General features: G+C 48.3%; 1 protein-coding gene across 2 annotated transcripts in view; it reads left to right on the top strand.

Moving 5' to 3' along the window:
- The window catches only part of CLTCL1 (clathrin heavy chain like 1), an 804099-nt gene extending 780701 nt beyond the window's left edge, over positions 1-23398 (top strand). For both annotated transcript variants that reach the window (XM_069619951.1, XM_069619950.1), the window contains exon 32: positions 21015-23398. In XM_069619951.1, coding sequence (XP_069476052.1) covers positions 21015-21148 — 134 coding nt within the window. In that variant the 3' untranslated portion in view covers positions 21149-23398. The remainder of the gene's footprint in view (positions 1-21014) is intronic.
- The last annotated feature ends 792 nt before the right edge of the window (positions 23399-24190 follow it).

The following is a 24190-nucleotide window of genomic DNA, read 5'->3' as shown; positions in this document are numbered from 1 at the left end:
AACGTGACAAGGCATCCGCCTTCCCATGTGAAGTGCCAGGACGGTGCATGATATGGAAATCAAAGGCGGAAAAGAAAAGATGCCATCGGACCTGTCTGCTATTGATGCATTTCAAAGAAGCCAGATCCTGTAGGTTCCGATGATCGGAGTATACCGTGACGGGATGTCTAGCCCCCAGAAGATGATGACGCCAGACACGGAAAGCATCCATGACAGCCAAGAGTTCTTTCTCCGTGACGGTATAATGAGACTCAGTACTGGAAAACTTACGGGAATGATATGCAACTGGATGTAATTTGCCTGTATTTGGACATGTTTGTGATAATACCGCACCGAGGGCAAAGGAAGAGGCATCCGCCTCAACTATGAACGGAAGATCAGGATTAGGATGTTGGAGTACCGGTGCGGTAGTAAAGGCGGTTTTCAAAGCCTCAAAAGCCTCCTGCTGTTCTCTCTGCCATTGATAAGATACCTGAGGACTAGTCAGGGCCGTAAGCGGGGCTACAATTGTGGAAAAGGAAGAAATGAAACGTCTGTAAAAGTTGGCGAACCCTAAAAAAGCCTGCAAGGATTTGAGTGTACGAGGTACTGGCCAATCTAATACTGCTTTGACCTTAGATTCATTCATGGATAACGCCCCAGGGGTGATGTGAAAACCCAAAAACTCGACAGTTGTCTTATGGAACTGACATTTCTCAGGTTTGGCAAACAAGGAATGTTCTCTCAAACGGGTCAATATTTCTCGGACATGAATCACGTGTTCATCAAGGTCACGAGAAAAGATTAGGATATCGTCCAAGTACACAACCATATATACATCCAATATATCCCTGAATATGTCGTTCATGAATCGTTGGAAAGTGGCCGGGGCGTTACATAGGCCAAAGGGCATGACCAGATATTCGTACAAGCCATACCGAGTGCAGAAAGCGGTCTTCCACTCGTCTCCCTCGCGGACGCGTACTAAGTTGTATGCGCCGCGTAGGTCGAGCTTAGTGAAAACGGAAGCGTGTGTTAAATGGTCTAGAAGTGGAGTGATTAACGGGATGGGATACCTATCCTTTTTAGTGATAGCGTTAAGACGCCGATAATCTACACAAGGGCGTAAATCCCCCTCCTTCTTAGGTACAAAGAAGATAGGACTTGCCGCGGGTGAAGTGGAGGGGCGGATGTGTCCTAGTCGCAGGGCGTTCTGTACATAGTCTTTCAACGCCAGTTCCTCCGAAGGGGACAAAGAATAGATCCTGCCCGAAGGAATATTGGAATCGGGAAGCAGTTCGATTGGGCAGTCATATGGTCTGTGTGGAGGGAGTACCTCAGACGAGCCCCGGTCGAACACTGACTCGAATTCTCTGTATTCTGGCGGAATCCCAGATACCAACCCCCCAACAGTATGTGTATGCACAAGCTCCGGATCGTCGACAGTCAGTGCGAGTTGGGCTAAGGCCCCCAAGGCCCGGGAAGGTGTGTCAGGGGCTTGATGGACCGGAAGACAATAATTCTGACAGATATCAGACTCAAAGACTACAGTACCTGACTGCCAATTGATCAACGGATTATGTTCATGTAACCATGGAATCCCTAGGATGATGCCGAATTGGGGTGTGGTGATCAAATCAAAACTCAGGGTTTCGGTGTGTACTTCTTGTATGGTTAACAAGAGGGGTGCGGTTTGCTGTTTGACAGGACCAGAAACCAGTGCAGAGCCGTCCACGGCTTGGACATGTTCCGGTCGTGTTTTCACCACTAAAGGTAGGTTGAGGGAATGGGCCAAATCAATATCTATGTAATTACCAGTGGCACCTGAATCAATAATGATATTGACTGCCTGAAGAAGGCCTGTAGAGGGACATAGGGTAGCCTTTACAGAAATGGGTTGAACACGAGTAAAGGCAAGGGAGGTACCCGGAGAAGATGACGGAACACTCGACCTGTTCTCCGGTTCTAAGGTCGAGCCGTCCGAAAAACCTGACTCTTCCTGGGCCGTCGAGGACACTCTTTCACGAAATGTCCAGTGGTACCACAATAAAAGCATGCATTATCCACCCTTCTACGTTCTCTCTCAGATGTTGTAATAGGACTACGTAACCCTCCCACTTGCATAGGTTCTTCGGTACTGGAAGCAGGAGTGCCAACAAGAGTGGGAGAGGAAGTGGCCCCCAATTCAGCTCTACGCTCCGATCGTCGTGCATCTACCTGCAAGACCAGATCAACCAATTCCTGATACTGAGTAGGCATAGAAGGGATCACTGCTAGTGCATCTTTCATGGTGTTACTCAACCCCCTATAGAAAACCACCGCCCTCTTGTTTTCTGGCCATGATGTTTCCGCAACTAGCTGATTGAATCGGGTGATGTAATCTATCAGAGACCTTTTACCCTGAGTCAATTCCAACAACTCCAAATCCCTAGACTGTACCTTGTGTCGGGTATCGAATACTCGGGCCATTTCTAGGACCAGCAAATCAAAGTCGTAGAGAACTGGGCTGTTGTTCTCTAACAGGGGATTAGCCCAAGCGGCTGCTGTTCCGGCCAAATGGGAAAGGGCGAAGGCAGCTTTAGCAGTGGTGGTGGAAAAAGCCAAAGGTCTGCATAGGAAATGTAACTTGCACTGATTAATAAAGGTTCTGAACTTCTTGGGATCCCCTTGATAGCGTTCAGGAGCAGCTAGGGGGGAAGGGGTTGGAAGTATCATCGGAGTTGGGACTACAGGAGCAATAACAGGAGAGGGCGTAGTGGAGGAGCTGGCATCGCCAAACTCAGGGTCTGCAGGAAGGGAATGTTGAACACTTTGTATGGAATCTAACCTTTGATGGATCACAGCGTTTGCGGCGGCCATATCTGCCCTTAATATTGTAATTGCCTGAACCAAAGCAGCTATGGGTTCATCCGTGGATCCCTGCATCGTCTGACACGACTATACGGCTTCTCAGTCTGTTCTGACTTGAGTGTCGTGTAGACCGATGAGACCTCCGTCCCCAAGTGACGCACAGGGGAACTAAAATAGAAACCCGCTGTACGACCTTTGAGACCACAGGTGAGAGATGTCTTCTCGGATCCACGGAGCCTCTAGGAACACCGATGCTGCTGTCAAGAGGGAATGAGGTTAAGCACCAGGCAAGCACAATACAATAAGGAAAACAAGTAACTAAAGTGTCTTACCTATCTGGTGTAATGGAGACCCAGGTGACCTAGTAGGGAGGTTCGAGGCTCATTAGATGCGGCGGTCCCTGGAATGGTAGAACCGCAGGTTCAGCGTGGATGAAGAGTAGCCACCTGTGGGAGTCAGGGCTGGACTTGAATCCCCAGTAGGGAAAAGGCGTAGAAGATCAGCAAGGTACCAAGGGATGATCCAAAGACAAGTCGAGGTGCAGTCCAAATATCCGGCAACAGGTAAAGAGTTCCAAGCAAAAGTACCAAGGGGTGTCCGAGGGAGTCCGTGATAGATTTCCGTGGTCAAGGTAAACAAGGAGCAAGTTGTAACGCCAAACAGTGTCCGAAGCCAGCTGAGAAGCAATGAGCGTTCTGTCTCTCAGTACTTTATACTGATCGCCCCTGGGTCACGTGACTTCTCTGGATCATGTGACGTCCACCAAGATCACATGGGGAACGCCGTAGTGTATCACGTGACTGGCGTGAGGACGTGAGGCCGCCCTTTCTGCTATACGTTCTCCAAGGCAGTTGCCAATGCAGAAAGGGTTGCAATCGAGCCCGTACACTGGTACGGAGTTTTCGGTTCTGTGGGTTCACCGAATCACTTGAGCCTCGAAGCTTGGGAGGAGGTGTTGGGGGAATGTGGGCAGTGTTCTGATGTGTCGTGGCCTGGTGTGCAGAGGATCGCCTAACATTTACTCAATGTCAGGTCCTTGGCTGCCCACCCCACAGAAATTGCAGACATCATCCTTACCAATGACCTCGACTTCCTAGCCCTAACAGAAACCTGGCTTCATGAGGCGTCTGAACCTCCTTTATCGCTAGCCATCCCAGACAAATACTCTATCCTCAGAGCTGATAGACCTAATGCTAGAGGTGGAGGTGTTGCGATCATCTCCAAATCCTCCCTAGAACTCAGATCAGCCTCCAGTGTCACTCACATCCTGTGAGATGCTAACAGCCAAACTGCAAACCTCCTCCACAACCACAATCACCCTCCACCTCATATATAGACCCCAAGGACCCCCTGGGGTCTTTGAAGAAGACATCACATCCCTCATCACCGAAAATTCCAAACCATCAGCACAAATCATGATCCTTGGGGACTTCAACCTCGGTTACCAGAACCCAAACGATGCACATGCTGCATCCCTAGCCAATGTTCTAACTGAACATGACTTCACTCAACTCAGTGTACTCCCCACCCACCAAAAAGGCAGAACCGTTGACTGGGTAGCAACCTACAATTGCAATACAACCTGCAAAGACCCCCAACCTCTGGCATGGACTGATCATCACATGATCCCTCTTGAGGTCAACACCAATCGGGTACTGCCCAATAAATACCCCCCGGCACCAGCCTGTCCCACCAGGAATAAACGCAACATCACTGCTGAAGCCCTACTACCATTGGTCCTACCCACCCTCAATGCTCTCCCAGCCAATGCTGACTTAAACCTCCTGATTGAAACCTTCAATGACTAAATGGCTAAATCAATGGATACCGTTGCACCCCTGAAAATATGCAAAGACAAACCTAAAAGAACTCATGGTACAGCCCTGAGCTCAAATTACACAGAAAAGAAAGGCACAACACACTTGGAAAACTAAACCCGCCGCAGAAAACAAATCCAACCTAAAAAAACCTATCCTCACTTTACAAAATCGAGATAATTTGCACCAAAAAAGATGTATACAACACCAGGATTGGTCAGGCAGGCTCTTCCACCAAAGAATTATTTAAAATTCTGAAGGAACTAGAAAACCCTATTTCACCTCCAGACACCTGTCTGAAAGACAAATCCTGGTGCACCAGCATCCAAAACGCCCTCAACAATAAAATCTCAGGACTCCAAACCAAAATTGAGGACAAACGCCAACAACTCTCCAATAACAAGGTCACCAACCCTAGTCCACCCACGCCCAACAATACTAGTTTGGGCTTCTCGTTTAAGAAAGTCACCATTACGGAAGTCCAAAAAATCATCACCTCCTTGAAACCTTCAAACTGCAAAGGAGACCGCTGCCCCGCCCAGATCATAAAAGATGCAGCTAGAGAGCTCTCCCCCTTCATCACCAAACTTATCAACCTATCCTTCACCAATAACTCGATCCCTAGCAACCTAAAACAACCCTGGATTCTCCCACTCCTGACCTGGTCAGCCATGCAATCCTTTGTAGCCACTTAGCCACTGCAGCCCACTTCTCCTCCTCTGCCATCACATGGATACAATCCTTCCTGGCAAACAGAACCATGCAGGTTTTCTCAACAGCTGCAGCAGACCCCATTCCCATCACATGTGGGGTCCCGCAGGGATCCTGTGTATCCCCCACTTTGTACAATATATTTACAAAGCCTCTATTTGACCAACTGGACTGTCTGGGTGTCACCTACACAAATTACGCTGATGACACTCAGATACTCCTCACCATCACAGGCAATTAACAAGCAGACGTTGCCCGGATCAACGAAATATTCTCCTCCATTCAGGCATGGATGGCCTCGCATGGCCTCTGCCTGAATGATGAGACAGAGCTCCTCATCGTCGACTCCCCCAACACCCTAACTAAACTCAATCCTAGCTACAATAACATCACGATCAATGGTCACACCATCCCGTTGCCAAAAGTGTGAGAACCCTTGGCTTCTATTTGGATGCCAACACCAACCTCTCCAAACACACCAATATGACCGCCTAAGCCGCTGCTTGTACCGGCAAGCTCATTAGGGCCAGTAGACCATTCCCATCACCCAACAGCTGCCTCGCCAGAGCCCTCATACAATCTAAATTGGATTACCGCAACAGCCTGTACATAGGTGCTAACCAATCCGTACTTAACTAGCTGCAGGTACTACAAAATAACGCTCTGCGCGCAGCCCTCAACATTCCTAGACGAGAGCATATCTCTGCTACTAGGAAAGCCTGCAAATGGCTCTCCATACGCCAAAAAATTGATTTAACAACCATCTGCCTCACGTACAAGTCCCTCAATCACCTAGCACCACCATACCTACCTAACAAATTCACCATGAAACCTGCTACCAGATCCTCCAACACTGTCTGACAGTGCCCAAATTCCACCGAATAAGAGCTGGAGGGGCAAGCTTCACAGTACTTGCCCCCCAACTCTGGAACACCCTGCCTCTCAACATCAAAACTATCAAGTCCTTCCAGATCTTCAGGAAACAGGTCATCAGCTGGCTCCTAAACAAAGAGTAGCCCCACTAACACCAGACCTCACACCCCCTGCGCGGTAACTGGCTCATATACTGTATGTATATTGTAACTGTATATTGATAAATGTATATATATGTATGTATTATAAGTATGCACGAAGTATGCAACACAGATACTTCTCAACTAAGCAACCGTATTCTTAAGCGCCCTTCTACCCCTGGGTTTGGAGCGCTATACAAATAAAATAAACAAAACAAAACAAATGTCAGTCGACTGCCGGCAGTGGGGATCTGTTAGCAACAATCTGCTTTCATCGCAAGTTCTTCACTTCAAGTTTCGAAAAAGCCCACGCTTGGGCCTACTTAGCACCTTGATGATGTCCAAGGAGCAAAGGAGTCTCCCCAAAGTCTGCGTGAAATGTGGACTGTGGAACGTCTACGTCGAGGATCGGCACTTGAAATGCCTTTATTGCCGGCATCCAGACCACAGGATGGATGCAAGATTTGCAGCAGATTTCCGACAAAGGCCTGTTATCGCAGCTTGGCGGAGTGTCTCAATTTGGGGGGAAGGCCTCTGACTCTGCCTACAGGCGCAGGCATGCCTTGTCCAGGACTGGCTGGTCCCTTGAGCGTACTCCTTCTGAGAAGAGGTCCTTTGAGGATGCCCCTTCCCAAGGAATCAACAAAAAATAGTAAGCATCATGCTGCTGATCCCGGTAGGGTGGATGTGGCTGTGGAACTCGGTTCTGGAAGGACCCGTTCCCCGTCTCCATCTCTGGCCAGGGTGAGCCTGCCAGTTAAGGGGGTACCGTTCGCAAGAATGTCCCTGACCCAATCGAAGCACAGGTTCTCCTCCAAGGACATGGCTGCGAAGGAGAGGCCCAGGACCCTGTTGAAGACTGCTTCTGTCATCCAAAACCTTGTCTTCGTCGATGTCTGCCGCCTCTTCAAAGACAACTACTTTGTAGGTGGTTGCCCCGTCGACGACCACAGCCTCGTCGACGGCTGCTGCGACGGCTCTGACCAGGACTGCCAAGAAAGCGCCTTCCAGAGCGCAGGTGGCCATTGTGCGATCCTTCCCGCTGGATTTTGGTAGGTTGAGGGAGCTGCTACCACCAACAGACTTTCTGCACAGGCCAGTGAGGATGTCCCCAGGGGTGCTAGAAGGGTCTCTCGCAGAGATCCCCTCACATTTATACGAGCTCTGAGGAGGAGTGCTTGACAGAGGACTACTACTCTGATCACTAAGGAGGCCTTGGCCTATGTCCCAGGAGGGATCTCCAGGGGAGCTGGATTAGCCATCTGCCCCTCCAAGGTGTTTCAGTACGGATCCATTGCCAGCCTGCACCTCAGCCGGTGCCTAGGGACATGTCTTTGGACATTCTTACGACCCTCCGCACCTTGGTGTCGGAGATACAGTGGAGACTGCTGACTCGTCCTGTGCCTGGTCCTGACCACAGTACTACTAGGCCTCCATGCAGAGCCCACCTAGGCCAAGGCATAGGTAGAGCCCTGCTGGGCCGAAGGACCCTTCGGGACCGAAGCGTCAGCCAACACTGTAGCCACCCCACCGGCTTTTGACTCCAGTAGTGGAGGAACCACCACGCACCGGTACTGATACAGACACTATTGCGACTCATACCGACAAGTATGACGACTGTCCTGGCAGATGGGGAGCCGCTAGGTGCTGGCGAGCCCGGCAGGCCCTCGCCACTGGATGAGGTTGGCTATTTTCATGCCATGATTTAGTGGGCCTCCATTCTCTTCAATTCGGTGCCAGAGGATAAGAGGAAAGAGGGGTTTCTCTTCCAATGCTGGGAGTCCTCATGGAAGACAGCCGTATCAATCCCCCTGCTGGATGATCTCTGGGAGGATGGTTTGGCCCTGATGAAGATGCCAAGTACCACACCCTCCAAGAGAAACCGGCTGGAGAATAAGTACAGAGTCCCAGACTCTGCTCCCAAGTGCTTGAGATTGCAGCCTTCTCCCGACTCTGTGGTGTCTGCCGCCGCCACCACGATGTGCTTGTCAAATCCGACATCTTCCATTGTGCCTCCGGACCAGGAGTTGAAGAAGCTGAATGCTGTTGGCAAGTGCATTATTTACACCGCAACCTCCACCATCAAGCAGGTCGAGGCCCTGGCCCTGTTCCAGGAAGGGGAGGTTGCCTTGGACCATGCCATCACAGTGGCGCTGGACATTGTATATTCCGGGTTCCACCCGATGGGAAATGGGGTGGCCGACAAACGCCAGGGCTGGCTGAAAGCCACTAACTTCAGGGAGGATGTCCAGTCCAGGGTAGTGGACATGCCCTTTGATGGGAACAATCTGTTTGGCATGGCTGTGGACAAGTCACTCCGGGTGTCCAGTTAAAGTATCGAAAACAAAAGGATTGAAGAATGCAAAGGTGATTGTGCATTTGATCGAAAACCAAAGGATCGAATCGAATATCGAACCAAAGGATCGAATATAAAAAACCCGGGTTTTGGGGGAGGAGGGACCCCCCCAAAAAAAACATTTGATCCTTTTTTTTCAGTCGAATTGACTCGACCCTTTTGTCATTCGACCCTTTTGAGTTGATACTATAACCGTCACTCCAAATAATAATGAGCGATACACTTGCTGGGGGCGCTGCAGCAGAGGAGGTTGTTGCCCTTTCGGTCCTCGAGAGGGAAGTCCAGCAGGCCCTCCATGGTGTTTAACACCCCCTATTGTCAGCCCTCACGTTCCATTGCCCCAGAGGCCTACAGAAACCGGTCGCAGGCCTATGGCAGTGGAGGACAGTGTTGTCGCCCACAGGCCATGACACAGATGCCCAAGCAGGCCTGAACCAGCCAGGCGCCGGGCCCCCACTTTTGCTGCACCCCAGTGGGCGGCTGGCTAGCAACCTTTGTTGTCAAGTGAAGACCATCAATGGATGCTGGACGTTCTTCATCCGGGGCACACCCTGGAATTCCAACACGAGTATCCTAGCATTCCTCCTGTGCTGCATCAAGAACTGCACATGGAAACAGGTGTTTGGCAGCGATGGGGTAGCGGCACAGATGGAGGCCTATGGACCCCCCACATGATATCTGTTCTCGCTTCCTTTTCCCGCTTCCTTTTCCTCTTCTCTCCATTAATGGTGGCACCCGGTGGGAGGCCCTCCTGGCCCCCTTCACTTCTATAAGACCATCATTGTCTACTTAATTGGCACATGTCTCCTCTCCTCACATCTCCGGCTCTAAGAAGTCACACTATCAGCTGCACCTCCTCAAAGGTATTCTGCCTTTTCTTACTTTCCCCCAGATGCTCACTGTCTCCAGAGCCCTGTTCCTCTCCAGGCTGGACTATTGAAACAGCATCTTTCTAAATCAGCCTGTCTCTATTCTTCAACCTTTACAATTTATCCAGAACAGGACTGCAAGACTTGTCCTTGGCCTCAAACCCAGGGATCGTATCTATCCAGCTCGGAAATCTCTTCAGTGGCTCCTTGTGGCTGCAAGGATCGAGTGCAAGACCCTTTGCATAGTCCACAAGGCTTTCTGGGGCCTGGGACCGCACTACCTCCAACTTTCTCTTCATAAACCGCTTCCATCTCAAGCTCTCCGCAAGGTGCTCGCCTTGGAAGCAAGACGACACAAAGCAGCACAGGTTCGATCCCCGGGTCCGTGCTTAGAAACCTCCGGGTAATAAGCCTGTTATAAATAACCTATCATATATCCACCTCCAACTCTGAGGGTCAGACGCTACTCCAAGCTGAGAGTGGGGGCAGATCGCTCTCTCCTCGGCTGGGACCACTCTCTGGCACAGCCTCCCTGCCTCTCTCAAACTTGAGCAGAACTACCTCAAATTCCGGAGCAGCTCAAGACCTTTCTCTTCGCTGCCACTTTTTCTCTCCTTTTCCCCTGGTGATGTCCCTGACTGCTCCCTGCAGGTGGTCACCTGGCCACCCACTGAACTCTGGGCTAGGCTCTTGCATGTCCAGTTGCGCTTGTACTGCCTCCGGGCTCCCCAGCAATTATGGGTCTGTAGCTGCAACCCTGCAGTCCCTTCACTCTGCACTTATGAGCCACCCTCCGGCAGCACTTACTGAGTTACCGCCACTTCTCTTCCCCCGCCCCCTCCCCCCCTTTGAACCCTGGCACTTCTCCCCTCCCTCTTCCCTGCACTTGCACAATCTGAATGATACAAGGCCTAGTAAGATCGTTGTTCTGTCCTCCTGTTTCCCCCTTCTCGTCTTGTCGCACTTGGCAACATTTGTGTACAGGCACGTTATAAATGACTTGTCATATCGTAACTGCTGCAGGAGGTTCAGGCCATGTTAAGAACGGGGGCATTGGAGCCCGTCCCTCAGCGCCTCCGGGGCTTCGGCGTGTACTCCAGATACTTTCTGGTACGGGAAAAGTCAGGAGGGTGGCAGCCAATCCTAGATTTTAGACGCCGTATCAGGTTCTTGAAATCCCAGAAGATCAGGATGGTCACGTTGCAGCATGTGCTCAACCAGCTGGAGGAGGGGGATTTCCTGGTGACCATGGGCCTGGAGGACGCCTATTTTCATGTCTCCAATTAATACAAAAAATCAAAAAAGGTTCCTGCGGTTTGTGTTCCAGGGACAGCACTATAAGTTCAAGGCCCTGCCCTTCGCCCTGAAATCAACTCCAAAGGTGTTCACGGAGTGCTTGGCTCTGGTGGCGGCGCATCTACGTCTGAAGTGCAATCACGTCTACCCTTATCTGGACGACTGGCTCATCCGCTCCTGCTCTCACATGCTGGCAATCCAGCACACTGCAGAGACCATTCGTCTTCTGACAGAGCTCGGATTCTCCATCCACTATCCGAAGTCCTGCGTGGGGCCATCGCAGAGCGCTTTGTTCCTGGGCGCCTGTCTCACCATGGTCAAATGCCTGCCTACACCCTTGGAGCAGAGGGTGTCGGCCATCCTGGGAAAGGTACAGCGCCTGTAGTCTGCGACATCTCATCTACAGACCGCCCAAACCCAATACTTCCTTCATCAGAGATTTCACCGACCTGCTCACCATCTAGTCCCTCGCGTCTGCCAACTGCTTCATAGGCAACTTCAACCTCCCAGGCAACAATGCCACCAAATCAATGCAGGAAGCTCTCCGCAGCCTTCTCAACAGCCTCACACAGCACACAAGACCCAACGCACGAGAAATGTAACGTCCTCAACCTAATCTCTGCACTGCCTTCCATCCACTACAGCTCTCCTCTCTCGCTTGACTGGCTTGACCACCTGGCCGTGCCATTCAACATCCTGCTTACCACCCCAGTCAAGCACTCCTAGCAGAATCTCATCGGACAAACCTTCAGGTCCTTGAACAACTTCCTGGTAAAAGCCCTCACGGAAGACTGCCAATCTCCACCTCACATGGACCGGACACCCCCAACCGAACTCCAACTCTACTGGAAGCACTCCATGCTACCCTCTCAGCCACCCTTACAGCCTCCATTGACCGGCACGCGCCTCTGAACCAAAGCACGTGCAAAAACGAAAGTCGGCATCCTGTTACACACAAGAACTCAACCTCAGCAAGAGTAATCGGAAACAAGAGAAAGCCTGACGCTTCTCCAGGACGTCATCTGACCTGTTGCTCCTCAAGGAACTAGAGCAACCCACTGACATCAACATAGCCAAGGCCTCCTATCAAAACACCATAGCAGAAGTCGACAACAAATGCAGAGCTCTCTCCAAAGCAGTCAAGCTCTCCGTCAACTCTACCCGACCCTGCCATACCACTTAATCGAAAAATCCACCTCCATCAACCCCTTCGACAAAATCAGCAAGATTTGCTTCCTAGATGGCCACCAGGCATGGGAGCACCGTAACAGATGCTGTCCAGCCCCCAAACACTGAAATACAGATATCTTGCATGATTTCCTCCCTGGGCGCGAGTATTTCGGAAGATCCCAACCTTCACCTATGCGAGACAGAGTGCAAGTAGTTGAGGCTTAATAGGAGGTTCAGAGCGGACCCCAGCAAAAGGAGCAGCCTGAGAACAAGGGAACGCTCTACACATCAGAAATGGCCACTAGGAAAGAGGGGTTTCTCTTCCAATGCTGGGCGTACCTCATGGAAGACAGCCGTATCGATCCCTCTGCTGGACAATCTCTGGGAGGATGGTTTGGCCCTGATGAATATGCCAAGTACCACACCCTCCAAGAGAGACAGGATTGGAGAATAAGTACCCCACCCGACCTGGTGTCGACGCCCCATGAAGTAAAAGGAGAGGTACACAAATTGGAAGAACGAAGGGACATGAATGAGATGGCTCTCCAAGACTTTGCAAATGATGCCCGGAAAACGGGTGAATTGATGAAAAGGTTGGCGTCCGCCACCCACAACCTGGAGCTACAGACAGAGGACCTCGAATGGATCAGGGAGGTTGCATGTAAGGATAAAAGGCATGACGGAAGAAGTTAGACTTAAAGGGGGCGATCCAGCAAATATTTATTGACCTGACAGAACTTGAAGGGGACGCCGAGTTGAAACTTGATCGAATACACAGAGTAGGTCTGCTTAGGAGGGAACCAGGGGCTAGATCCAGAAATGTCCCGGTGGCTCTGCATGATTATGGGCAAAAGGAAGAGATACTGGTAGCAGCAAGGAAAATAGAACAGTTAAAATACAATGGGTTGGAAATATAATACTGCCTCAAAAGAGGAAAATGGGCCTGGTGGTGAGTTTTTTCCAGGAGAAGGACATCAGATATCGGTGGACATTTCCCTTTTGAACTAGTTTTTTAATGGGAGGGCAGACGACACTGCATCTCATCCTACAATGAGGGAGCAGCAATACTGGGACTGGGGGAGGAAGAAGCAGGACCAGGTGAACCCAGAATGAAAGTGTAGGTATCCAGGAGGTCCTGGGATTGGTCCACGGTCAAGCGAAAAAACACCAAAATACCACCAAAGGAGTCGAAAGCTTCATGAGAGGAAGATGGGAGACCAGGAGAAGGTGGACTTGATTTCATTGGGTTAACCCGGGGAGGGCAAACACACTAACTAAGAGAAAGTTGTGGGGCAGGGGCTGAGGTATGGGATTGAGATATGGGCTTGGGGAAAGCATGCAGTTTGAAAGCTGTGAGATGGTTTGGGCTCAATCCCTGAGAGGGCAAATCGGGAGGGGCTGGAGGCCAACACAAAACGATTATGTTGAGGCAAATAAAGCGCATAGTCTGCTGGCTAGGTTAGTTAGGAAGAAAAAGCCAGAACCATATTAAGAATACAATTAAAGAGGGGAGGAGAAAGTACAGAAGTAGCCAAGATAATCGGGGAATTTACAGATTACTACTCCAAACTATGTAAATCCAACAACCCCGTAGAACAGAATCATACTTGGAAAGATGCAGTCTCCCAAAAATGTCAGAACAGAATAAGCAAGACCTAGAAACGGATATTACGGCAGAGGAGGTCCGCAGGGCAATAACTTTGTTACCAAACAATAAAGTTCCAGGCCCAGATGGGTTTACATCAGATTTTTATTAAATTTACAGGGAACAATTAATCCCCCACCTGGTCCAGTTATTTAACAATTTTCCGGGGGCAGGGTTTACTACACCAAATATGGAGGAAGCAAAGATTATTTTGCTTCCTAAACTAGGAAAAGACCTGTCATGCTGTATATCATATAGTCTGATTGCTCTGATCAACATAGACGCAATGATCTGCACTAAAATATTTGCATCGCGGATAGACCTCCTCCTTGCCTTCACTCATCGATACGGATCAATCAGGGTTTATAAAGTCTGGACAGACGGGAGATAACACCAGAAGAATAGCACGTTTAATAAAAAAGGTTTACATTAAGGGGGCTCCAGCTCTCCTAATGGCTTTGGATGCTGTGAAAGCATCAAATAAAGTTCACTGGCAATTCCTGTTCGCCACTATGGAGAAAATGGGGTTTGGACCTAAAATCCTCTCAAAAGCAAACTACTCTAATCCGAAGCTCTGCTTACTGATAAATGGGCGCTTGTCGGGCCCAATTGAGGTAACAAGAGGTACAAAACAGGGATGCCCTCTATCCCCTTTGCTATATGCAATACATTTTTAACCACTCTTAGCTACAATTGGGGAAACGGCAGACGTAGTACGAATCCCATTTGGAGGAAAGATGCATAAAGAAGTCGCATTTGCGGATGACATGCTGTTAACGCTCACAGACCCGGAAAAGTCTATTGTGGCCCTGGACTGGGAATTGATCAGATTTGGGACAATAGCAGGGTTAATACCCACAAATCGGAGGCTCTGAACTTGACTCTCCCAGAGGGGAAAGAACAGGAGCTTAAAGCTCTCTTCCAATATAGCTCGACAGGCAAGGCAATAAAATACCTGGCGGTCAACCGCGCCAACAAAATTGATTCACTAGCAACAGCATATTACACTCCCCTGCTGGTGGGAATTAAACAGTTACTACAAGATTGGAGCCCACTACGGATATCATGGTTGGAAAGGATTGTGATGAAAATGGTAATTCTCCCAAAAATATTGTATTTTATGACGCTACCAACAAAAGTACCCAGCACTTTCTTTCATGCTGTACAAAGGCACATAGGGAGATTTATTTGGAACAATAAAAAACCTATGGTGGCAAGACTGGTGATGAACACGCTGAGAAATAGGGGGGGTTGGGAGTACCAGACACGCGGGCGTTCTATCTAGCAGCACAGATAAAGGTCACCAGAGATTGGTGGAGAGACGATAGGCAAAAGGTGTGGAGACAAATGGACGAGGCAGTCGTGGGAGGCCAACGTGAAACCGTTCTATGGAAACCTAGGCCACACAATTTCTATCGAAGCATGGTTAGCTCATCAGAAGGGGAATCCTGGGACGAACTAGTGAATAGAGCGGGACTTGCCACACTTCCTTCGCCATTTACCCCATATTTCAAAACCCTCAATTCACCCCGGGAATTGGAAAATCCGGTTTCAGCAAATGGGGAAAAGGGGGATGCCTAAAGCTAGGTGACATGTTCGAAGGGGGAGAGATTAAATCCTTCATCCAGTGCAAATTACTCACTCTAAGCGAAGAGGAGAGATTTCGCTACACACAATTGAGACGCTGGCTACTGAACCCCAATACCCTTCGAAAAGCTAATTTTAGCCGACTCTGGGGACAATTTAGTGGGGACTACTGTAAATTATTACAAATTAATTAAAAAAACAAGGGGGTAGGACCCAGACAGTATGAAACAATGGGAACAGTCAGTGGGATAACAGATTGACGAGACGGAAGAGTGGTCTTTAGAGTGCCACTGCAACTATTGTCTCGTGCTAGAGAAGCCCGAGACTGTGCTGTGCTCCACCAACTCCACCTTACCCTGTGCTCAAAACATGGGGAAGGGAGACGCAGGCTACCGCCTCCTGACTTATCATTTGAGAACACTCCTTTCTTCCTTGAAACTTAACCCCTGCACCCTTTGTATTTAGCGTACGGAATTGGCAGTAGTTTTTATTGGATAGGCCTTTTTATTTGACTTGACGCCACTATGACTGCCTTATCATTTGATGGTCGACAACCGTCCCCATCTTAGATTTTTGTTTAGATTAAGCGTTTTTCCAACCCACATACCACTTTCATTGTTCAATAAACACCCTTGAACTGTGATCACTTGTCTGTCTTGTTTATTGAATTTTATTATTATTGTTGTCGCCATGAGTTCCTCACACAGCACAGAGACTGCAACCATACAGGTGGTCGATGCCTTCGTCATCCTCGACTGCCACGCCTGCCTCCTTGTTCTACTTGTCCTCTCGCCCCCTTTCGACACAGTAGACCACCAGGTGTTCAGACACCTTACATCGGCCCATGGGGATCAGGGACCTTGCCCTAAGCTAGTTCAAGTCCTACCTCACCAAACGCCAGCAGTTTATTCAGATTGACTCCTCTATATCACCAATGCTACCCATCACCTGTTTCGTCCTGCAGGGGTCCATCCTATCCCCAGTGATCTTCAATCTAGACATGGAGCCGCTGGGAACCCTCTGAGCCACACACAACATCCACATCCACCAGTACACCGACGACACACAGCTATACCTCAAAGATCGACTCCATCAAGGACATCCACAGGCTCAAAATATGTCTGTCGCTGATCCAGTCTTGGATGTCCAGTGCATACTTGAAGCTCAACCCCTCCAAGACCATATTCCTACTCCTCACAAACAACACTTAACACCAAGATGTACAGACATCGCTATCAACCCTGAACCTTGAGGGCTTCACACTCGAGCTCACCTCCTGCGCCAGGCCCCTTGGGTTCGACATCGACGAACACCTCTCATTTAAGAGACACATAGCTAGGAAAATTCAGACAGCTTAGTATCTGCACTGCCTCCGGGAGAATGTCCTGCACTTCCTCCCACCGAACAGCTTCAGATCCACTGTTCAAGCACTCGTTCTATCCTACCAGGATGGGGCAATGCCCTCCCTGAAGGCCTCCTGTCATCCTCCCTTGGGCCCCTGAGAAGTGTCCGACATGCGGCTGCAAGCCTCATCAAGCATCTACGCAGATACAACCACATCATCCCGGCCATCATTGACCTTCACTGTATCTCACTGCACCCACAAATCGCCTTTAAGTCTTGCTGTATCATCTATAAGGCAGTTGCCCCTCTCCTCCTTGCCACCCTGTACAGCTGTACCCCTCCTCTGTGCCCCTCTTAATCCTACCCTCCGTTGTATATCTGTTCTGTTACCTCTGAAAATCACTGTTATGCATCTGTACTGTTGTATACCTGTGTAAAGCGCTCTGTGCTTCACAAAGCTTAGTCCGCTCTCAATAACTACCATAATAATAAAAGTAGAACATGGCTAGTAATAAGAGTACTGTTGACCTTTTGCAGGAGATTGTATGATACCGTCTGAAAATTATTCTTATGTTTATTTAAATTTATATAGCGCACAGCGTCCCGGGGCATCATGGCGCTGTTACAGAATACTTGCTTAATACAGACTTACATGACAAGATCGACAGTGCAGACAATATAGACAACCGTGGAAGGATGCATATTCATTGGTTACAGCGGAACAGCATAACACACATGAGACAATGTTGCCGGTTACAGAGAAGTGACTCGATTAGTTGAACAATTTGATTGTCAGCATTTTGCGGAAGACTGTATAGGACTTTTCATTGCTTAGTTCAGTGGAAATGGGGAGCATTCCAGTTTTTGGGTGTTAGGTGTTGAAAACTGGAGCCTCCTGCTCTGGACCTTTTGAATCAGGGGACATAGATCTAGTTAGTGAGATGTGCTCTCGTGGGTCTGGATGAAGATCTGGGGAGGATCCTTTTCCGATAAATGGGAGCGGGGCATTAAGTCATAGCCATTTGTGTGTAATGGCCGTGGTGTTAAAGAGAATGCGTTCTTTCACCGGCAGCCAATGTGCATCTTTTCTTGTCTGGGAGATGTGTTCCCTTTTAGGGATACTAAGTGCTGCTCTAAGGGCATTGTTTTGTGTAACTTGTAGCTTGTTGATGTTTTTGGCAGAGGTGCCCAGGAAGAGGGCATTACAATAATCAAGCTTGGTGCCGACTGTGGCTCTGGCAATTGACAGGTAATTTTGGTTGATAGGAAAGGTTTGACTGCGTTAACTTTAGTGGTGAAGGCAGCGAAGGAGGCTATGGCACTGACCTGGTGTGTCATGGTCAGGGAGGAGTCGAGGTATACTCAGTGTTTTGACTGTTGATGAGACCGTGATAGTGGTATTGTCTGTTGAAGGAGCTAAATAGTGGGGAGAGTGTATTCCGCGTTTCTTTGGTGCCTACCACAAGGATCTCTGTTTTTATCTCCGTTGAGACAAAGGCCGTTGGCTGCCATCCATGTGTGGATGACTGTGTAGATATTGGTTGGGGCCGCAGAGTCTTGTTCATAGATGCCAGTTAGGGTGGAGTAAAACTTGTGTGTTGTCGGCATAGTTTGTGTAGGCTATGTCACGACGATCCATTGAAGAGAGGGAGGGTGAAGATGTTATACAGGGTGGGTGCAGTACATGATCCTTGTGGGACTCCACACTGTATGGTGGTTGGAGAGGCACACGCAGAGTCTGAGAAGACTCTCATGAGTCTTCAATTGAGGAAGGACGCAATCCATGCTGTGGCTTGCAGGGAGAAGTGGGCTGCGTTTTTTAGTCGCTTACAGAGAATATCATGGTTGACGAGATCGAAGGCAGCTGACAAATCTAGCAGAAGAAGTGCTGGTTTGCCTTTGTCCATAATTTTGCCAAGTTGTATTTTGAGATCGAGTAGGGCAGATTCTATCCCATGGCCTGGGCGGAATCCTGATTGCCTTTTGCCTAAGATCTTGTTTTCCTCCAGAAATTGCTGGATTTGCATATAGGTAACCTTATCCAAGATGTTGAGCAGGAATGGGAGGGTGGTGCTGGGCCCGTAGTTATTGGCTAGTTCAGGGTCCAGTGAGGTTTCTAATTCTTTTTTTTTTTCGAAGTGGGGAACCCATGCTTCTTTTAGGCTATCAGGGACTGTGTTGAAATTGAACAAGGCGCTGAGGAAACTTTTTAGAAAAGGGGCTAGGGTTTCTGCAGTCTTTTACTAGCTTGGCTGGGCAGTCATCTCCTTTACAGTTGGATGGCTTGATTTTGTTGACCATGTCTACTACTTTGGACTCAGTCACTTCCCTGAAGGAGAAGGGTTTTATTTTGTCTTTGGTGGCCTTACTGTCCGGGAGGGATGCTAACCTGATATGTTTAGAGAGGTTTTTGTGATGCTCATGGATCTTCTTTTGCAAGAGCTCGATTTTATTTAGCAAGGCTGATTGTACCGTAGTACACCATGTTTTATCTTTAACGGTCTATTGTGATTTAGTGACGGGGTGGATAATTATTGAAAGATGGCAAAGATCTGTGCACTTTTAACTAAAGCTGGTGGAACGGGCCTGAGATTTTTGGGTGTGTTGGCGCAGGTAGGAATGAGGAAGTGTATAAGGTGATGGTCAGACCAGGGGGTGGGGGCGTTAGAGCGGACGTATACATCACAGTTGTGTTCTACTACCCAGTCAAGGGTGCCCCCTTTGCAAAGGGTGGGTGTGAGTATTTTTTTGTTGTAAGCCGAGCTCATGTAACGCTTGGTCCAGGGCTTTGGAAGGTCTATCTTTCTGGTCATTAAGTCCCAGATTGAAGTCACCTAGAACTGTTTTAGTAGAGATTTTCAGGGTTTCACCTAGGAGATGGATGAGGTTGTCGTGGAAGTCTGCTATAGGACCTGGTGGGCGGTAGGCTAGGTGGATGGTGAATGTGGAGTTAGAGGAGATGGAGATCTTAACTGTGAGGGAATCAATGTTCTCCCCGAGGTTTGAGGATGTTTGTCTGACTGCTAAGCAATCTTTGACTATAAGGGCTACTACCCCACCTTTGGCTGTGTCTTTCTTGCCTAAAGATAGTGTCCTTGTCGGAGGGCTAGTGATAGGGCAGGACCAGCGGCTTTGTGAAGCCAGATCTCTGTGATAGTCAAGATATCAAGGTCAAGATTCGTGATGAGGTAATGGATTTATGTGGCATGTGCTGGGAGGGATATGGCATTAATCAGCGCACATTGCAAGTTGGTTGGTGCCACTTTCTTTTTTATTTTTCCTTTCCCTGAGTGGGAGGTTGTGGTGGTTCCTGTGACCTTGGGCATGGGGGGTGGTGATGGGCCTATTAGTCACATGGAAGTCTCAGGTGGGCAAGTTGTCTTGGTAGCACTGTGGTGTGCCTGTGATGGGTTGGGGTTGGTAATATACCGGGAGCACAGGCCAAGGAATTTGTTTCTGGTGTCGATGGATCTGGGGCCTTTGGCTGGTTTGGGTGTTACGGGCAGGTTGTCTGGCATGCTGGGTGTGGTGAAGAAAGATGGTAGGAAGTAGGTTGGTGGGATGTTGGAGAGTTTAGAGAATGCTGTTGTGGGCGAGCTATGCACAGTAGCGTGCGTGTGGTCTAGTGTGGCAATTGTGATCACAGGGCTGGATGTCTACTAGGTTTGCTGCTGGTGACTAGTGAGTACTAAGATTAGCTCACTGTTGGGATCCCAATTGTAGGACAGTGGACAGTACTTGGAACAGTAATTGCATAGACCATATACGTCTGGAAGTCTGCTTGGGTAGTGTAGAGTGATCTGGCTAGAGGCATATAATGATTGGAACATAGATAGTTGAGGATAAGGGGTTATCACTTCAGTTTAGCAGCTGGTAGGGAGACACAAGTATTGTAGCATTGCTAGTAGGATAGAAAGATATGGCCCTTAGCATGGACAGTGGTGTGATATAATTGGGTACATTTTACATTGCATAAACATGTGAGCATCAACAATACATTCCATAAACGCGTGAGCCTCAGGTAAGCAGTCAGTCTGCTCTTCAACCAACAATAAGCTATGTATTGGTATATAATACAGTTGGCAGGATGTGGTTGTACTACGTTGTGCATTGCTACAAAATTTGAGTTGTGCCGCATACAGCAAATTAGTGAGCAATATTATACTTGAGACAGTAAAATACTAGAGCGATGTACGTATTTCAGTTATTGGTGCTGTGAAACAACAAAATGGGCCGAGAGTAGTAAGTAATGGAAATGTTACATAGCTTAACGGAACAGATGAAAATAAGAAATATGAACAGTATGAGCAGGTCATGCTTGCTGTGAGGGCTTGATTATGACGCCATTTGCTAACATTAATGTGTTCCTTCTCCTAGGCCAGCAGCTGATGTTGACAGCGGGTCCGAATACTGTCCCACCACAAGGCGGTTTCCCATATGGTTACACAGCACCACCAGGATTTGCCCAGCCAAACCAAGTACCCCCACCATCGTATGGTTTCAACATGTAAAATCCTCCTTATGACCAAGCACTCCCTGTCCCTCTCCCTTCACCTCTGCAAAAGGCGTGCAAGGAACGTAGCGGCGGAGAGCAGCACCTACTGCTAAAGGCGCACCCTTCCAGGCTCAGCGAAGGTTGCCACCAGCCATCGTTGGCTAATATTTATTATTATTGAACTGTTACGTTTCAGACCTCCAAAGGTGTCTCCTGTGTGCCTCTGCTATCATTTTGGCTTTGCAGCAGGAAACCCTGTGTCATTTTTTGTAATAGGATGCAGAAGGAGCAGATTCAGCTGGGCAATGGAAGGAATCCGCAAACCAAGCCTCCTTACGTCTGAAGCTGAACCACTGAATAAGCAGCAGCGTGATGGTCGAGTTGAAGGGCGGCAAATGTGGATCAGTGGTTTGTTCCTCCTTGCAGATTTTAACCTGTGACGCATGAGCACTGCACGTCTGAGGCCCTCATACTATCAAATATCGGGAAAAGGAATTAGCTGGTGGCTTGTTCTGCAGCTCCCCACCCCCAGCTTCTTCAGAGAATGGACCAAGAAATGGGGCAAACTTCTCTTAATGCCTTGGCGCTACCAAACCTCATTTTACTTTGTTTAGTGTCCGACACCTGCAATCCGTTATGCAGATAATCCCATTGGTTCTTCTGTTTCCTGTGCACCAAGCCTGTAGCAGTTCTACACACTGAAGTCCTGTTTTACCTGTCTGGACTCAAAGAAAGCACATGTTTCCTGCCCTATCCTCATGCCACCTCCATGGTCTATTTACCCTAGTTTGTATATGCATTAACTTCTTCCAAGGCTGAGCTCCAAATGATTTGACTAAGCCCCCAAGCACCTCTGCTTGATATTGTAAAGCAATGGCTGAGACTTCTGTCTCGTATGTGCTGGCCGTTTGTGCTGCTTTCCTGGGGTTCTTTTTTGTACTGATTGCTGCTGCTTCACACATTGGTTCTTGCTAAACTGCAGTTTAACCTTTGATCTGTGCCACCCTAGGGCTCTGTGGATCAATTAGTTTACGGGCAAGGAGAGAGACGATTAACTGTTTTAACATTTTGATGTCATCGTTTTGGATAGCGAGTTAAACTTTGTTTTAGTTTCTTTCAGTTAGCAGACTTGGTTGTTGCGATTTTAGTCTGAAGAACTCCTCGCTGATATCTAATAAGTATGGTCCGGTATTGAAGAAAGGGTAAATGTTGCACATGACTGTCTCCCCGTCCATGTTTGTATGTGCCATACTTCCGGTTTGCATGTTCCAGTGTGTACCGACCTTCCACCCCGCCCCCATATGAAGGCGCTTGCGAGCTCCGATTTTTCGGTCTGTGTGTTTGCGAGTGTGTGTGTTCAGTGTTTTTTACGATCTGCTTGGCTTACCTGATGTGCGTGTATGCCTGCCTGTGTCTCTATAAGTCTGCCTGCCCCTTTGTGTGCTTGTCTGTCAGTCTCTTATCCTCCTCCCTACTCATCGTGAGCCTGAGTGTGCTTGTCGACCTAGAGTGCCTGAGTATGCATGCACGTTTCCATATTTGCATGCTCACTGTGTCTGCATGGCTGTGTAAGAATTGGCAAAGTAAACAGTATAATGTACTCAACTGAGTGTACACCCTTAGCAGGCTGTTGCCTATGCATAGCTCTACCTGGGCTTAGTGATGAAGTTATTACCAAGGGTGATGTAATGGGCCTGTTCTTCACTAAGGGACTCAAGCTTGGACACAAGGCATTTTCAAACAGACAATGAACTCCTTGTCTGTTGCCTCCTCTGGGGAAGAGCCAGGCATTGTCTCAGCTTTACAGAATATTGGGCTTCTTTGCATTTCTGGTTGAAGGTTCTGATGCATCAATGCCGCCATGTGACTAGGTAGCAAGCTCCTTGAGACTTTGGGCCGTAGGTGGTGTCCCCATATTGCCCTTCCACATGCTAATACTTGATTCCTGGAGGAGGGCTGCAGGTGCCAATACCCCCTAGTTCTGTTTGTCTTGTTTCAAACCCTCCATCTTTGCTGTCGGACTGCGTATCACAAACCACTGCAGGCTGGCGGGCCCATGCCCTCCGCTCCACGTGCTGTTTCGTTTTCTGTTTTGAGAGAATGCCAACAGAAATATACTCTTATTTTGTGCCACTTTTCAAATATATTATCCCTAACATTTTATGTACTGAAATTAGATAACTATGTATAATTTATGGTAATGAGCCTTGTGTTAATTATGAAATAGTGTGAAGAAAGGAAAAGTAAAATTATAAATGTAAACTAAGTCTATAGTTCCTTGTCTTTGGTGTCATTTCTTTAAATCTTTTTGTGTTTCCGTTTTCCATCTATAGAACCATTTGTCTTTATTGGGAGCACTATCACCGTAGTCGAGCTTTTATATCCGGACTATAAAATGCATAAAAAGTTCCAGGCCCCATCACACCCACACCTCTATCCCTCAAGTGTTTGGGTTCAAACAGATCAATGGGTGGTGCATTGTATCAAACCCGTGAAGAGTAAGACCAAGTTGGTTTCAGTTGTGCTTTGCAAGCATAGTGAGATTTAATCTTCAACCAGTGACCACCACCAGGTACAACGAGCATTTCCTGGAATGCACTAGTGCAGCCGTCTGTTAGATCCGGTCTAAATCACATTTATTAACATGGCAACAACTTTCCGAACTTTCATAGGCTGACACAATTGGTTTCAGACTGCTAAAATACCAGAAGATGAGCGCCTTTCCATGTTTTTATTTTGGATGTTTAAGCATGTACTTGGCTTAGGGAATCAGAGGATTGTACATTAAATGGCTACGAGGAGAACATTTACTCGGCCACATCTGACGTGTCACAAAAATGTAATGTTTCTCGGTAGGTTAGGAGAGGGGCTAGAGGTCTTTTCCGAATGCTTGGGAGTTTTTTCTATTGCAAATTCTAGAGCTACAATTTCATATTGCTGTACAAATGTTATTCTTTCCATTTGTATTGGGACCGTGATTTTCTCTCGGCCAATAATGTTTTTATCATGTCCATGGATTCCTTCTTCCCACAGATTTCTCATCTTCGATCTCCATCTT

This window comes from Ambystoma mexicanum, chromosome 10 (genome assembly GCF_040938575.1).
Source record: "Ambystoma mexicanum isolate Mex_15411 chromosome 10, UKY_AmexF1_1, whole genome shotgun sequence".
Classification (NCBI taxonomy): domain Eukaryota; kingdom Metazoa; phylum Chordata; class Amphibia; order Caudata; family Ambystomatidae; genus Ambystoma; species Ambystoma mexicanum.
This window is presented reverse-complemented; position numbering and strand designations above follow the sequence as displayed.